This window comes from Psammomys obesus, unplaced genomic scaffold, assembly GCF_907164565.1.
Source record: "Psammomys obesus unplaced genomic scaffold, mPsaObe1.curated_primary_1811, whole genome shotgun sequence".
Taxonomy (NCBI): Eukaryota; Metazoa; Chordata; class Mammalia; order Rodentia; family Muridae; genus Psammomys; species Psammomys obesus.
Genome location: NW_026586173.1, coordinates 14,113,043 through 14,128,055, shown reverse-complemented (window position 1 = coordinate 14,128,055; position 15,013 = coordinate 14,113,043). Strand labels below are relative to the sequence as shown.

The following is a 15,013-nucleotide window of genomic DNA, read 5'->3' as shown; positions in this document are numbered from 1 at the left end:
TAGTCTGAGACAGACTCAAAACTCCAAATTCTCCTGCTTTCACTTCCCTAGTGTAGAGATTACAGGTGTGAACGACTGACGCAGAGTGTGTGTGTCTATGTGCGTGTGTATGTGTATATGCATGTATGTGTGTCTGTGTGTGCACACGGGCATCTGCAGATGCCTGAGTTCACAGGTGCCTGTACAGGTTGACCTCAGGTATCTTCCTCCATCCCTCTCCTTTTAATTTATGGAGGCGGGGTCTCTCTATCACAACCAGGAGCTAGGCCGCTCTGCCTTAGCTAGCTTGCCCCACCCCCAAGATTGCCTGCCTCTACCTCCCCAGCGTTGAGATTCCAGGCAGCTTGCCAAGCCCACCCAACTCTCACAACATCCTGTGGTTCCTAGAGATGCAAACTTCAGTCCTCAGAGTTTCACAGCAGGAGCTTCAGCGGCTGAGCCTTAACCTCAGCCCAAGATCAGGCCCTAGGAGACCTTTGCCCCGGGGCAGTGGGGGAAAGATTATCCCTGGAGCCCATTTAGGAAAACACAAAGAGTCAGACAACTGAGACAGGGCGGGGCTCGGCTCCTAGAGCAGTGGCCCAGCAGGAAGCCCTGGGTTCCATCCTTAGCAGAGCTTAAACCTAGTTTGGTGGAATAACCCCAGCACTCAGGAGGTGGAGGCAGGAGGACTGTAAATTCAAACCCTGGCACTCCTACAGCTCCTATTTTCCCAAAGTCATGGCTGACCACCATCAAACACTTTCTTTTATAAGATTTTATTTTTAATGTGTATATGGGTATATGACTGTGTGCGTGTGTAGTGCCTGAGGGCATTGGATCCCAAGACCACCTCTCCACTTCCCCACACTGTGCACAGACTTGGGATGGAGATGAGCCTCAGCTCACCTGCTGAGCTGTGCCTTTGAAGGAAAACATGGAGGCCCCAGGCCTAATGAGTCGCTGTGAGGAGCCAGACAGCCTCCAATGGACCCAGGGGGAAGAGGTCAAGGTTGGCCCCTGTCCAGAAGCCACTGAAGGCAACTCCAGCTCAGGCAGAGCTAAGGGTGGGAGAGTTGGGGCATGGACTAGAGAAATGGAAAAGGCTGGGGTGCATTGGCAGGAGGCAAAATGTCTGCCTATAACACACACACACACATAAAATACACACACAAAACCCATAACTGCCAGCAGCAAGAGAAACTGAACTGTTTATTGGCCAGATCTGGGTTTCCAGCAAAAGGGGGACATTGGGAAGCTTTATAAGGGGAGACACACTCCCAACTGGCTCCTTGCCTCCCAAATTTCCCCTTCCTCAACCTCTGCTTTCACAGATTTCTTTGAGGCAGAGGTTTCCATGTGTGGGAGAGATGATCCAGCAATTCTTGAACATGGTCAGACCACCCCCCCCCACACACACACACATCCCCGCCCCCCTGCCCGTCTGGCAGTTTCAACACGAATGTGAACATGAGAGCTCAGGGAGCACCCACACTGGGACAGGAGGTCATACCCGACACACTGGCACACAGACACATATAAATACAGTTTGTACCGCATTGGACTTTGTATTTCTCCACAGGATTTAGCAAAGTCCTTCAGGGACGACGCCACAAGAGTACCCAGGAATGTCCTCGGCTGCCCACGTTACATTAGCTACCTTACTCATGCCAACTTTCAAGACAGGTGGTGGTGGTGCACCCTGTCACACCAGCACTCGGGAAATGAAGGCAGATGGATGAGAGGTGCAAAGCCAGCCTTAGCTACAGGAGTTGAAGGCCAGCCTGGGCTACGTGAGACCCTGTCACAATTTAAAAAAAAAACAAAAACAAAAACAAACAAACAAACCAGCCACAAAGACAATTGGCAAGCAGCTACCTCCGGCTCAAGGCCGCCCTGCCTTATGAAAACTGGTACCTGGTAGGACGAAGTGGAAAAAACTCATGGGGAGGGAGGCTGGGTTTGGGGGTACGAGTTCCAGGAATGACCAGTATCTCCCCTAGGCTTGCTGGAAAGCCCGAAGCCTCCTCAATATATGCCCCACACTGATTTCCACAGCCGTCCCCTGATTCCTCTGCCCTCCCCCATAGATATGCAGGCAGTCAATGAGTTCTGAGCACAGAGACTGGCATTCCAGGGCTCCTCCCTGCCCCCACAGTGGCTTCCTTTCCTTGAACATGAAAGGAAAGGGAAGAAGAAGTAGCAGAGTTGATGAAATTGGGGAAGCTGTGGATTTAGGCCTCGGATAGACAGGGAGGAAGCCTTGGGCCCCCTGGGGACAGTGTTTCCCCAAGAAGTGGTCTAAGGTTGTTGGTGGAAGGTGGCAGGAGCTGGGTGTGGTGGTCCATAGCTTTAAAAATCCCAGCACTCAGGAGGGAGGGGCAGGCGGAGCTCTGTGAGTTCCAGGCCAGCCTGGGCTGCACAGCAAGTTGTAGGCCAGCCACGGCTACCTGGAGAGGCTCCTAAAAGGAGGCAGGAAGAGAGAGCCAGGTGGCTGGAAGGCAGGACAGGACGATGACACCCTTTGTACCAATTCGTAAATGCTCTAGCCCTAAGCTCCAGCCTGCTGTCCCGCTCGCTAGACTCTCAATGGTCCCCACGGTCACAGTACTATAATCTGATTAGTCAGCGCCTCCATTGGCTACCTGACCTATGAGCTGTGGTCAGTTAACCGGGCCTGTGGCGCTGAGGGACACTGTGAGGTCACCTGGTCTCTCCCCACAGAGCTCTCTGTGGCTCGCTTATCTATCAGTTCACCCTTTCCCTTCAGACCACTGTGTTACCCTCCAGAAATGTGGGCGATGTGGGCATGTGCAAGCCTCTCTCCAGTGAGCTGGAGCTGCGGAGGGGCAGGAGCCGGTGGCCAGGGGCCCCACTTCTACCTGTCACCCCCTTCCCCCGACGCCAGCACTGCAGGGGCCTTAGCACCTCCCTTCGAAGGTCCCGGCTACGCCATGTATAGATGACAGGGTTGAGCAGTGAGTTGAGGGTGGCAAAGGCAAAAAAATAATGGGCTTTGTAGAGGACAGGACAAGCCCGGACGGGACAGGCAGAGTCTAAGAGAAGGATGCTAAAAGCCGGCAGCCAGCAGATGATGAAAACACCCAGTACGATGGTGACCGTCTTGAGCAGGGCCAGGGTCTGGGGGCCAGCAACGTCGGCATGGCTGGAGCGGACTACAAAGTAGATTCGGACATACAGCGCCACGATAGCCAATAAGATAACAGAGAAGATGGTGACCACGCCGAGCACGTAGTGCTTGGCATAGAGGGGCAGGACAGTGGAGCAGGCCTCCAGATGGTCCAGACAGTTCCAGCCTAGGATGGGCAAGCCACCCAGAATCAGCGAGATCAGCCACGAAGCCCCAATGAGCATCAACATTCGACAGCTTTTATCACTGCCATAAAGCTTGACCTTGGCGAGGGCTACTTGTCTCTCGATGGCAATGGCCAGGAGGCTGAAGACTGAGGCAGAGAGAGTGATGAAGGCCGAACCCTCTCGGGCAAACCACTGCAAGGGAGACAGTGACAGAGTAACAGGTCCTGAGAGCAAGGTGTTGGCCACGAAGGCCACCCCTGCCAGCAGGTCGGAGGCTGCCAGGTTGCCAAGGAACAGGTACATCGCCGAATGGAACTTGCTGTTTCTTGCCACTGCAATTAGCACTAGAAGGTTCTCCACCACGATGGCACAGCACAGGAGAATGATGAAGGCTGAGGCCACCTTGCGGGAGGGGGTCTCCTGCATGTCCAGCGTCTCCTTGGTGTAATTGTAGTGTTCCAGAACCTTCTCAGGATTGAGGTACTCTGAGTATAAGCCACCCATGGTGTGGCTCAGTGGCCGGCTGGGGCCATGGGGCTGGGAACTGCAGAGAAGAGAGGGGAACAGAAAAGGGACAACAGGTCAGAGCTGTGGCTTTTATGAGGCCTCTGAACTGAGACTGCAGAGGTCCAGGGTCTAGCTCTGAGTTCTCAGTGAGCGGCCATTCGTCACGGTTCCTCCACGTGACAGAATGCTTAGAGAAGTCAGTTCATTTTTTTTCCCAAGGTACCAAGCCAGCAAGTGACAGGGCACACAGCCAGTAAGCCCTGAGCAGCACTCTCCTGGGTCGGTTGTTGCTGCCTTTTGATATTTTGCTTTGTTTGAAGACAGAGCCTCACAGAGAGAACTCACAGAGTTCTACCTGCCTCTGCCTTCCAAGTGCTGGGATCAAAGGCGTGTTACACCGTGTAAGGTCTGTACAGTGAGATTCTGTCTCAGAAACAAAAACACAGAGTGCTAGGGCTGTAGCTCACTGTAGAGCACTTGCCCACCTGGCATGGAAGCCTGGGCTTCATCCTTAGCAGGGCATAAGCAAGACATGGTTCTATCTGTGATCCCATCACTTGGGAGGCAGATGCAGGAGGATTGGGGTCATGGTCCTCTTTGGCCATATAATGAAGCAAGTTAGGGAAGACAGCCTGGGCTACACAGGATGGGGCTCAAAAACAACCTCCATAAAGAAGTAGTTGGTGTGGGTACGCACATCTTAAAAGGGAAGGCAGAGGCAGGCAAGTCTCTGTGAATCTGAGGCCAGCCTGCCGAAAAATAAAAAATAAAAAACAAAACAGGTGCGGTGGCACACTTCTTTAAATCCCAGCACTCAGGGAAGCAGAGGCAGAAGCAGGTGGAGCTCTCTGAGTTTGAGGCCAGCCTGGTCTACAAAGTGAGTCCAGGACAGCCAAGGCTACACAGAGAAACCCTGTCTTGAAAAAAAAAATAAAATAAATAAAATCCAATACCAACTGGTCATCCCTGAAATCATATTCATACAAGAGATATTATATAGACTTGAACATATTGTATTTATTTAGGAATATGTAGAGACAACTAAAGAAATCAAGGCCATGAGTTTGAGTGAGAACAGGGGGTTGCAAGGGAAGAGTTAGAGAGAGAAATGGGAAGAGGGAAAATGATGTAATTTTTATTTAAATAAATACTTTGTAAAAATTTATTTTTTAAAAAATTAGGCATAGCTGATCAGTGGTGGCCCGTGTGTTTAATCCCAGCACTCAGGAGGCAGAAGCAGGCGGATCTCTGAGTTCTAGGCCTGCAGTTCAGGTCTACAGAATGAGTTCCAGGACAGCCAGGGCCACACAGAGAAACCCTATCTCAAAAGCAAAAACAAACAAATAAAAAACCCAACCAAACAAGACAGGCATCATGGTGAATTCAGAAGGCAGAGGCAGGACGGCTACACATTCCAGCCAGCCTGAGCTGCATAGCAAGACCCTGTCTCCAGAAAACAAACAAACAAAGGGCAAACAGAAGGTTTTCTGGACTTCTAGAAACCTTACCTCTCTTCCTTCAGAACAACCTCAGGTAGGTCTTGGACAGCTTGTCACTGCTGTCCTGAGCACAGGAGCCTCAGGCTTCATGCTGCCTGCTGACCAGGGTCAGCAAGATTCTTATTACCAGCAGCACCAACCTCTGGCCATTACCACCCACTGCCCTGACTCCAGCCTGGGTCTAAGCCTTGAGGCCATGGGCACACCCAAAGATAAGGACTGGGGTAGACACCAGGACAGCCCTAAAGTCCAAGCCTTCCAGAGCTGCACTATCTTGAAGGGCACAGACCTGGGTGGCAAGGCAGATTTGTTCACATTCCAACTCTGACACACTCAGAGAGTGAGCTACTGAAGGCTCAGCCTCTTGGCCTCAACATACCCTTCTGCACAATGGGTACCAAGAGATCCCTCCAGCAGGGACAGGAACATCTTTTTCAAGGATATGTGAAACCTGGGTGGTGCTATCCACCTGTAAAACCAGCCTGGGCAAGGGCAAGAGCAGACAAGGGGATGGAAGGGGCATGAGAAAAAGGGGGGTAAAAGCACTTGCTGAGCATGCCTGACACCTTGAGTTTGATTCCCCAAAGCTACAGAAGAGGACTGACTCCTCAAAATTATCCTCTGACCTCCATGTTGGATATCAGTGGCACGGATGTGCCCACACTCACATACATATCATGCTTCCCCCATGATAATAAACGTAATAGATTTTAAAAAGGGAGGAGAAAGGAAGGAGCGAGCTACACAGGGGCTGGGGAGACCGCTTATTGGGGAAAGCACTTGCTCTCTCAGTATGAGGACCCCAGTTTGAGCCCCATGTTAAATAAGGCCAATAATGGTAGCAGGTGGGAGCCTGGGATGGTTAATCACCCCTGGAGGCTCAATGGAAAAAAATTAAAAAGAAAAAAAATATATATGCAGAGCCTGAAGAAATGGGTCAGTAGGCAGAATACTCACCTTGCAAATATGAGGACCCAAATCCAATCTTAGCACTCAAACAAAAAATCTAAGGGTGAGCTGGGTGGCATTGGCAGGCGAGCTCTGAGTTCAAGGTCAGCCTGGTCTACAGAGCAAGTGCCAGGACAGCCAAGAATACATAGAGAAACCCTGTCTTATAAAAACAAAAACCAACCAACCAAACAAAGCCAAGGTGAGGGCTCAAACTTGTAACCCCAGCTCGGGGCAAGCTGGGATTTCAGGAAGATCCCCGGCCCGCTGGTCTTTTAGCCTCCTCTACTTGGAGAGTTTCGGGTAACTGAGAGACCCTGTCTCAAAAACAAAGCAAAACAGGACGGGATGGAATTTGAGGAGCAACAGGTGAACTGTCCTCCGGTATACACGCTCGTGTGCACACACATGCACCCCATAGACAACACACACAGAGAGCAAAGGAAATACCCAACAGGTGTTAGCTAACGTCTTCAGTGCCCCCTTTCCCAACACACACAAATTTGGGCTGCCTCCCTTCACTCAATCTTCTGGAAAAGGATAGCGACTTAGCCAATAAATAAATAAATAAATAAATAAATGAATGAATGAATGAATGAATGAATAAATAAATAAATAAATAAATAAATAAATAAATAAATAAAAAATAATAAAACTCCAACAGCCGGTTTCCATTCCCACCATTTCACACTAACCAAGGACACTGGGTTCCTGGAGGGTGGGCAGGGCCCTGGCACCCCCTCCGGTGCCAGGATGCAATCCAGATGTGCTAAGCCCCTGGAACAAACATGGCGGAGTCCCTGACACATCCGGTGCGGGGAAGTCTGGGGTGGGAATGGAGAGAATGAGGAGGGTCACCAGTGACCCAGTCCGGGAAGGTCCTGGCTGGGAAGATGGGACAGCTGCTCAAGTCATGTGAGCTGTGAAGGGGCCCCCCTGGAGCAGCCCATGCAGAGGGGCTGGGAGGGGGGTTAGAATTTTGTTTCCATGAAAGTCTGAGTCACCCTTTGCAAGGAAAGCGGAGCTGAGCCCGGGGAAGGGGTTGGGGAGGGGATCTGTGTGGGCGGACACATGAGCTGCGGAGCACACACCGTGGCCAGCTAGAGGGGGTTAGGGGGAAATCTTGGTGGGGCTGGCACAGTGTAGGCGAAGGCTCCAGTCCCTGATTACAGGGAGGGGCCGCATGCTAAACACTCTCCCCAGCCCGGGCTTGGAAAGAGGCCTGACAGGGGCCACGTGTTTTCCAGAAAGAGCACTGTTCCAGAAGCTGGCTGGTAGAGCCGGTTCCTAGTGAGCGCTGAGAATGATGGGGGGCTTCCGGGTCGCCCAGCCATCTCCTTTTCCCCGGATGCCCCCTCGGTGGGACACCCTGGCTTTTGAGGGGGTTTACAGAGACAGCTGCTCCCCGCCCCCCTGGGCGAGGGGACATCCGCCCTACTTTGGGAACAGAGAAGAGCTTGTACGTGTCCTCGGGGACAGCTGCCCCACCCAGATCCTCACACAGAGGCCCCTTGTTTCCCCTGCCTGGACAGAGCCCCGGGCGCCCAGTGCCCTCAGCAACTTGCAGGCCACACAACCTTTTTATCAAGCCAGGTCTTCAAGCCGAAGTAGCCCTGAGTCTGATTGGCTCATTTTCGGTGCATCCTCGGCATCCGATTGGTCCAGCTGGGGGCGCTCTGAGAAGAAGTCTACAATCGTTCCCTTTTGCAAGCTGCTGGGGCTCTGCTCTTCAGGAGCTGTGTGATTGTCCCTGTGGGACTGTTTGAACCGCTGCCTGACCACTGGGTCACCCTCCCTCAGACGCCTCCAGGCTGCCCTGATCATCTGGGCCCCTCTTGGGGTTCATAATTGAGAATCACCCCTCCCAACTGCAAGCTTGGTGGGCAAGAAGCCCAGGGTGTGTCCCTTAGCCACCCTCTGAGACTCCCACCTCTTCTCCATTCTGACGGAGTAGACGAGAAAGAATTATGGCCATTTCCTGCAAAAATAAATGTGACCAGCCCCGCCAGAGCACCCCAGGGACTAGCCAGAAAGTCTGTCTTCCCGGGGGCAGAAGACTGTAAGTTTATATTCAGTTTATGCAGACGCTAAGACTTTCCACAGCGCGCGCGCACGCACACACACGCACACACACACACACACACACACACACTAGTAAGAAAGGGGAAACTGAGGTCAGGCTGTCTCCCCAGTCTCATCTCCCCTCCTAGAACCTTTCTAACCAAACACAGGAGCTTAAGCACTTTAAGGACTCCCAGAAAGAGGAAGCTAGCCAAGGGTTGGAAGCCTTGGAGGAAGAGGCACTCTCCAGGCGGATAGAGGTTGGCCTGGCCTCCTCCCTTTGTCTGGACTCCAAGACCTAGCTAAACCCCGAGTCTGGTCTCCTGTCCCCTTGCACCACAGTGGTCCAGACTGCCTCTCAGAGAGAGACACGGGAAATTGCCACTAAAGCCTAGACTCTGAACTGAAAATGAACCTGATCAGTCCACAACTATAATCTCAGCTACACAGGAAGCTGAGGAAGGAAGATGAAGAGTTCAAGACCAGCCTAGGCTACATAATGAGTTGGAGGGGCACAGAGAGAGCCTGACTCAAGTAGAAACTAAAGCAGAGGGCTAGGAGATGTTGAGATGGTTCACTGGCTAAAGACACTTGTCACCAAGCTTGAAGACTTGATCCAGCTCCAGTACCCACATAGTGGGAGAGAGAACTGACTCCCAAGTTAGCTTCTGACCTGCACACTTGTGCCATGAAACACATGTCCACACATATACACATACCCACAAAATAAATGAACGTAATTTTTAAAATGTAAAAATATTAAAAAGCACCATCTGTTGGCACACACTATTAATCCCAGGACTTGGGAGACAGAGGCAGGCGGATCTCTGTGAATCTGAGACCAGCCTGATCTACAGAGTGCATTTCAGGACAGCCCGGGCTACCCACTGTGGCTTTTCTATAAGTAAATAAAATTAAGGACAGCTTGTTGTAGCTTGTATTTTGAAGCCCTGGGTTCCCAGGACTGCAGAAAACAGACAAGGAAGAGGAGCAAGGGAAAGGGCTTGGAGTGAGGGAAGAGAGATAGACCCAGGCACGACTGCTTAGCTAAAGATTAGGGAAGAGGAAGGCTGGAGGAAGGCCTGGTGGCTTAATGGGTCCCCTCCCTCCGCTGCCTCCCAGTTCCACAGTGCTCAACCCATCCCTCCCGAGCTCAGCCCTGCACACACCTTTTTTCCCTCTTTTCTTTTGGTTGCTGTGTGGTTGTAGAGCCTTCTACAGTGCTGCTGCCCACCAAGCCTGCAGGGGAGAACTGGCTGAACTTAAAACTTCATCTTCACTCTCCACTTCCATCCACATTCTTCTATGGCTCCCCAGGGGCCCAGGACACACCTCACTAGCCTCCCAAGAACCATCTGAATCTCCATCAGGCCCTACTGTAGTTTCCTACAGCCCCCCCCCCCCCCCCCCCCACACACACACAAACACCTTCTCCGGTAGACTAGCTCATCTTTGGATTTCATTTGAATGTCACTTTCTATGTCTTCAGAAACTACATTCTCTTTTTGTTTTGTATTTTTTTTATTTTTATTTATTTTTTCTTTTTAGTTACATTTTGTTTTTGTTTTGTATTTGAGACAGGATCTTACTGTGTATCCCAGGTTGACCAGAAACTCACTATGTGGATCAGGTTGGCCTTGAATTCGAAAAGATCCTCCTGCCTCAGTCTCCTGAGTGCTGGTATTAAAGAAATAGAGCATCGTGCCCAGCACAGCCCACCTCCAAATTCTATCGGCGCATCTGGCTTTATAATCAGAAATGATCTTGTTTTCCACAGTACCGTGTGTGTGAGGCAAGTTCACTCTCAGCCTCTTGTGCCTGGTGCAAAGGAGGCAGGCTCATGAATGAATGAAAGAGCCCGAAGTTGGAGCGCTCGCATGCGAGGCTTGGGACACCTCGGGTCCCCAGCAGCACCCCAACCCAACCACCAGACCTAGACGAAGCCAGGCGCGTCTCCATGGAGACGACAGCAGGACTTGCCCGGCCCAGGCAGCACTCTCTGGCTCCTTATCAGGCCGAGGAATGCGCGGTATCCACACTCGCTCCGGCTAGGGCGGCGCCATCTCTCTCCGGAGACCCCGACACGCGCCCAGGATGCCCCTACCCTGCACATGGTAACAGGAGGAGGCGACACCTCTGCATCCCACCGAAGGGCCCTCACATCTAGATTCCCGGAGCACTGGGGCGAGGGGAAGACCCCAGCTGCAGCAGCTACACCCCGCCCCCGGCCCCAAAGATGCTCCCACGTCGCGCCACAGGGGACAGTAATCTCGGCGAGTGTCGCCTTGGGCGTCTAACAAGGATAGAGACGGGGGTGGAGAGGGGAGGTGGAAATCCCCGAGTGAGTCAACTCGTGCCAGAGAAGGGGGCGAGGTCCCAACGCTGTGTAGCCCGCGACAACGCGTTCTCCACGCCACGCGTGCCTTCCTTCACCCCTACGCCCCATCCCTGAGCTAGGACGAGAAGAGGAGGCGCCTGGACTTTGCAGTTACTGTCCCTTTCCTTCGAAACAAAGCGATGCCCCCGAAAGAAACACCGGAGGAGAGGGGCAACTCAGGGAAACTGAGGAAAAAAAAAAACAAAAAACAAAAAAAAAAAAAAACTAGCCTCTTTGGTGGTGGGGCGATGGTCTTCCCCAGGGACCCCGCCCATGAACCCCGAGCGTCCGCCGCTCGTACGTAGCACCTTTAGTCCTAGCTCAAGCCGGAGACAGAAAAGGAGGGATGCTGCGCCTCTCCCCAACAACCCCACCTCTCCAAACCTTGCTTCCTGAGAACCCCCAGCCTGTCTTGCAAAGTAGCCAGCCAAAAGCGCTCAGATTCCGCCTTTCTCTTCAACGCCAACTTCCTGCCCAGAGGAAGGCGGGGAGCTCGGTCTGGGGGTGCGCCACTGAGTAGGTGGGAAGCTGCCCCGAGCAGTGGAGAGGGGCGCACGGTGGGTGACCGACCCCCTCGGTGCAGGAGAGCCCGGAGCAGCGCGTGCAACGCCCGTTCGAGCGCCTGTCCCCAGGCTGGGCCCCCAAACTGGGTTCCCACCATCTCAGAGGATCGCGGCCCTCCCAGATCGGAACCTCCCCTTTGCCCCGCGCGCTCACCTAGGTAGGCCGGCCGGGGTCCCTGCCCTGGCCTGAGTGGCCCCGGCGTCTGCGCCTCAGGACAGGCAGTGGGTGCTTTTGGAAGCTGCTGGCTGGGCTCGGTCTATGTCCCGGAGTTGGGGACCCAGGACAAGAGAGAGGCGGGCACAGCCGCCGCCTCCGGCCCCTACTCCCTGCTCGCCCCGCCCTCCTCTCCTCCTCTTTCCGGCGGCGACTTGCAATGAATTCCAGATGTGGCCAGCCAGTCAGCACAGGGGAAGAGCAGGGCCCCTTTGTCCGCACCCCCCCCAACTCCCGCCCTGTCCCTCCCAGCCCCCACCCGTGAGAAGAGCCGTCGCATGATGTCACAACCTCGTGACGTCATAGCTCTCTTAATTCAGGTAGCCTAGACCTGAAACAACTGTGTTCCTTTTGGGATACACTCAAGGCTTAGCTCCCGGCTGACGCCTGGGACCTAGAAATGGAGAAAATCATCGCTTACCTACTACATGAGGACTCAGTAAATCAGGATTAAGCACCTACTATGTGTTTCTACAAGAAATAAATTCCTATTTTGTGCCATGCCCAGGCCCCAAAACAGACCTGTTCTTTGACTTAGTAAGAACCTCAAAACCCAGCGGGCTGTGGTCTGTCGTCCCAGCACCTGGGACGGGGGAGGTAGAGGGATCAGGAGCTCAGGGCAGTCCTGGAAGCCTTAGCCAGACTGACTGAGGGAGACCCTTTCTGGAAAACAGGCTGGAATGTGGATTCAGGTGGTAGACTGCCTAACCGCGCAAAGCCCTGGATTCCATCCTCAGCACTTCGTACATAAACAGGACATGGTAGCTTGGGCCTCTAATCCCAGTACCTGGGAAGTAGAGGCAGGAGGTTTGTTCTATAGTTTGAAGTCAGCCTTGACGACACCATCCTGCTGATTTCTTCTCTCCAAACAACTCAGAGTGAAAAAAATTTCCAAAATTAAAGAGTAACACCAGGTCAGCTCACTAGGCGGGGGAAAGTGCCTGCCTGGAAGCCTGAGCTGAGTTCAGTCCCCGGAAGCTAAGTTGGCCTCTGACCTCCACAGGACACCATGGCGCTGTGGCACCTGCCTTCCCACACCGAGACATGTGCAACGGTAGTAAGTGCGTTTTTGAAAAGACCAGCAGGCTGCTGAGCTGTCAGCAGTAAAGGCTGCCTGGAAACCACATGGTGGGGAGGGAGAACCCATTCCTGCCAGTTGTCCTCTGACCTCCAAGGTCTGCTGTGGCACACGCACACACACCCCCAGATAATAAAGTCAGAATTAATATACTTTTTCAAGATAGGGTTTCTCTGTGTGACAGAGCCTTGGCTGTCCTGGACTCCCTACGTAGACCACGCTGGACTCAAACTCAAAGAGCTCTGCCTGTCTCCGCCTCTGGAGTGCTGGGATTGAGGGCAAGTGCCCCCACGCCCAGCTTAAAGTAATAAATTTTTAAAAGGGGCTGAGGAGGCGGCTCAGTGCTCAAGAGCACTTACTGCTCTTGTAGAGGGCAGAACTTCCCAACAGTCACAGGCCTGATACCGTCTTGTGACTCCAGCCCAGGGGACCCAACACTTCCAGCCTCGAGCACCTGTACTCCCAGGCACATACCCACAATTACACAATTAAAGACAAAAGACATTAAACACACGGAAGAGAAGGGAAAATTGTACACCCAAACATAAACTCCACAAGAACAAAGAATACGTTCCCCTTGATTTGTTCAACGGTACCCCTCATATCTGCATGCAGACATTTGTGGGGGCACGTTGCTCAGTGTTGCAGCCCCTGCCTCTCGCGCACAGGGCCAGTGTTCAGTCTCCAGCACCCCAAAAAAATAAATAAGTAAGCGGGTGACTGTTGGCAAGCCTACAATCCTAGCACATCAGTAGGTGGACACAGGAGGATCAGGAATCCAAGACCTTCTTCTGTGAGCAGCAAGTTGTTGTAAGGTTCGTGACTTGCTAAACAGGTTAAGCCTTTCAATAGGGTACCAGAAACTGTAGAACAGTGGACTAGAATCTCCTGGTTGAGAGGCTAGGGGTGTGGCTCAAGGGTAGAACACCTGCCGTGATTCATAAAGCCCTGAATTCTGTACCCAGCATGGAAAAGAAAAATAAAGTGAAATCAAATAAATAAGTACCACTGTGCAGGTGAAACCGAGTCCTCGAATTTGCCAAGTAAGCACTCCCATGTTTCAGAAACTGAAGGCTGGAGGCAGAGCAGTGAACAGCATGCCCCCACAGAGCTGAGGTTCTATGTGAACATTTAAGTGCGGAGAGTTCACAACTGCACGGGAAAAAAGTATTCAGCCTCCTGGAAGAGGAGCTGCAGACTGGAGCTAGGATGGGAGGAAGCTCTGTCTGCGTTATAGAAATCCTTTGTGCTTGCTGGCTCGGCTGACAAGTGCACACACGTTATATCCCAGTAATAAATTAAAACTAAAGAATCGGAGGCAGCTTGGAAGCCAGGTGAGTAAAGCAATGAAATTAAAGGAGTGACGAGTCCCACTCCCAAACTTCGGTTCAGTTTATATATATATATATATATATATATATATATATATATATATATATATATATATATACATACATATATTTATTTATTTATTTATTTATTTATTACTTCCAGAAAGTACTTTTTTCATTGTGTAATGAGTTGTTCAGTTTCTATGAGCCTGTAAGCTTTCTGTTGTTTCTGTTGTTGATACCAAGCTTTAATCCGTGGTGGTCTGATAAGGGTGCAGAGGATTATGCCAAATTTCTCGTATCTGTTGAGACTTGCTTTGTGTCCAAGTATGTGATCAATTTTGGAGAAAGTTCTATGAGGTGAAGAGATGAAGGAGTATTCTTTTGTGTTTGGGTAAAATGTTCTGTAAATATCTGTTAGGTCCATTTGGTTTACAATGTCTGTTAGCTCCAGCATTTCTCTGTTTAATTTTTGTCTGGAAGACAACAACTCATACATGTATCTGAAGCTGGACTTGGCTGCCTGTTATCCCAGCACTCAGAAGGTAGAGGAAGGGTCAGGGGTTCAAGGTTATCTTAGGCTACAAACCTATTAGAAGCCGTCTGGGCACCACCAGTCCCTGTCTCAAAAAAAAAAAAAAAAAAAAAAAAAAAAAAAAAAAAGAGTGGGGCCAGCTAGATAGCTGATCAAGTTTAGGCGCTTGTTGCCAGCCCTGACAACCTGACTTCTAGCCCCAGGACCCACATATAAAAGGAGAGAACCAGTCCTGCAAGTTGTCCTCTGACCTCCACACACACAAGAGAGAGGGGTGGCTGGAGAGATGACTCAGCGGTTAGAAGCACTGGCTGCTCCCGCAGAGGACCTTAGTTCAATTCCCAGCATTCCCATGGCAGCTCACAATTTCCTACAACTCCAGTTCCAAAGAATTCAATGCCCTCTTCAGGCCTGCAAGAACATGTGTGTGCACACGGTACATACACACAGCAAACACATAAATGCAAGACATTTATATATACATAGAATAAAAAAAACAAATCTCCCAAACCAATAAATAAAACAATTTTTTTTTTAATTGGGAGGCAGGTGAAGCATAGCTCAGCAGCGTGCTTGGCATGTGCGCGGGGGGGGGGGGGGGGG

General features: G+C 51.6%; 1 protein-coding gene across 1 annotated transcript; it reads right to left on the bottom strand.

Moving 5' to 3' along the window:
- Nucleotides 1-1,164: 1,164 nt before the first annotated feature.
- Nucleotides 1,165-11,532, bottom strand: S1pr2 (sphingosine-1-phosphate receptor 2). Its single transcript, XM_055601376.1, has 2 exons — nucleotides 11,407-11,532; nucleotides 1,165-3,841 (listed from the first exon to the last, which is right to left on the bottom strand). Exon 2 carries the CDS (start codon nucleotides 3,799-3,801, stop codon nucleotides 2,746-2,748), a length of 1,056 nt encoding a protein of 351 aa, XP_055457351.1. The 5' UTR covers nucleotides 3,802-3,841; nucleotides 11,407-11,532; the 3' UTR covers nucleotides 1,165-2,745.
- Nucleotides 11,533-15,013: the final 3,481 nt, after the last annotated feature.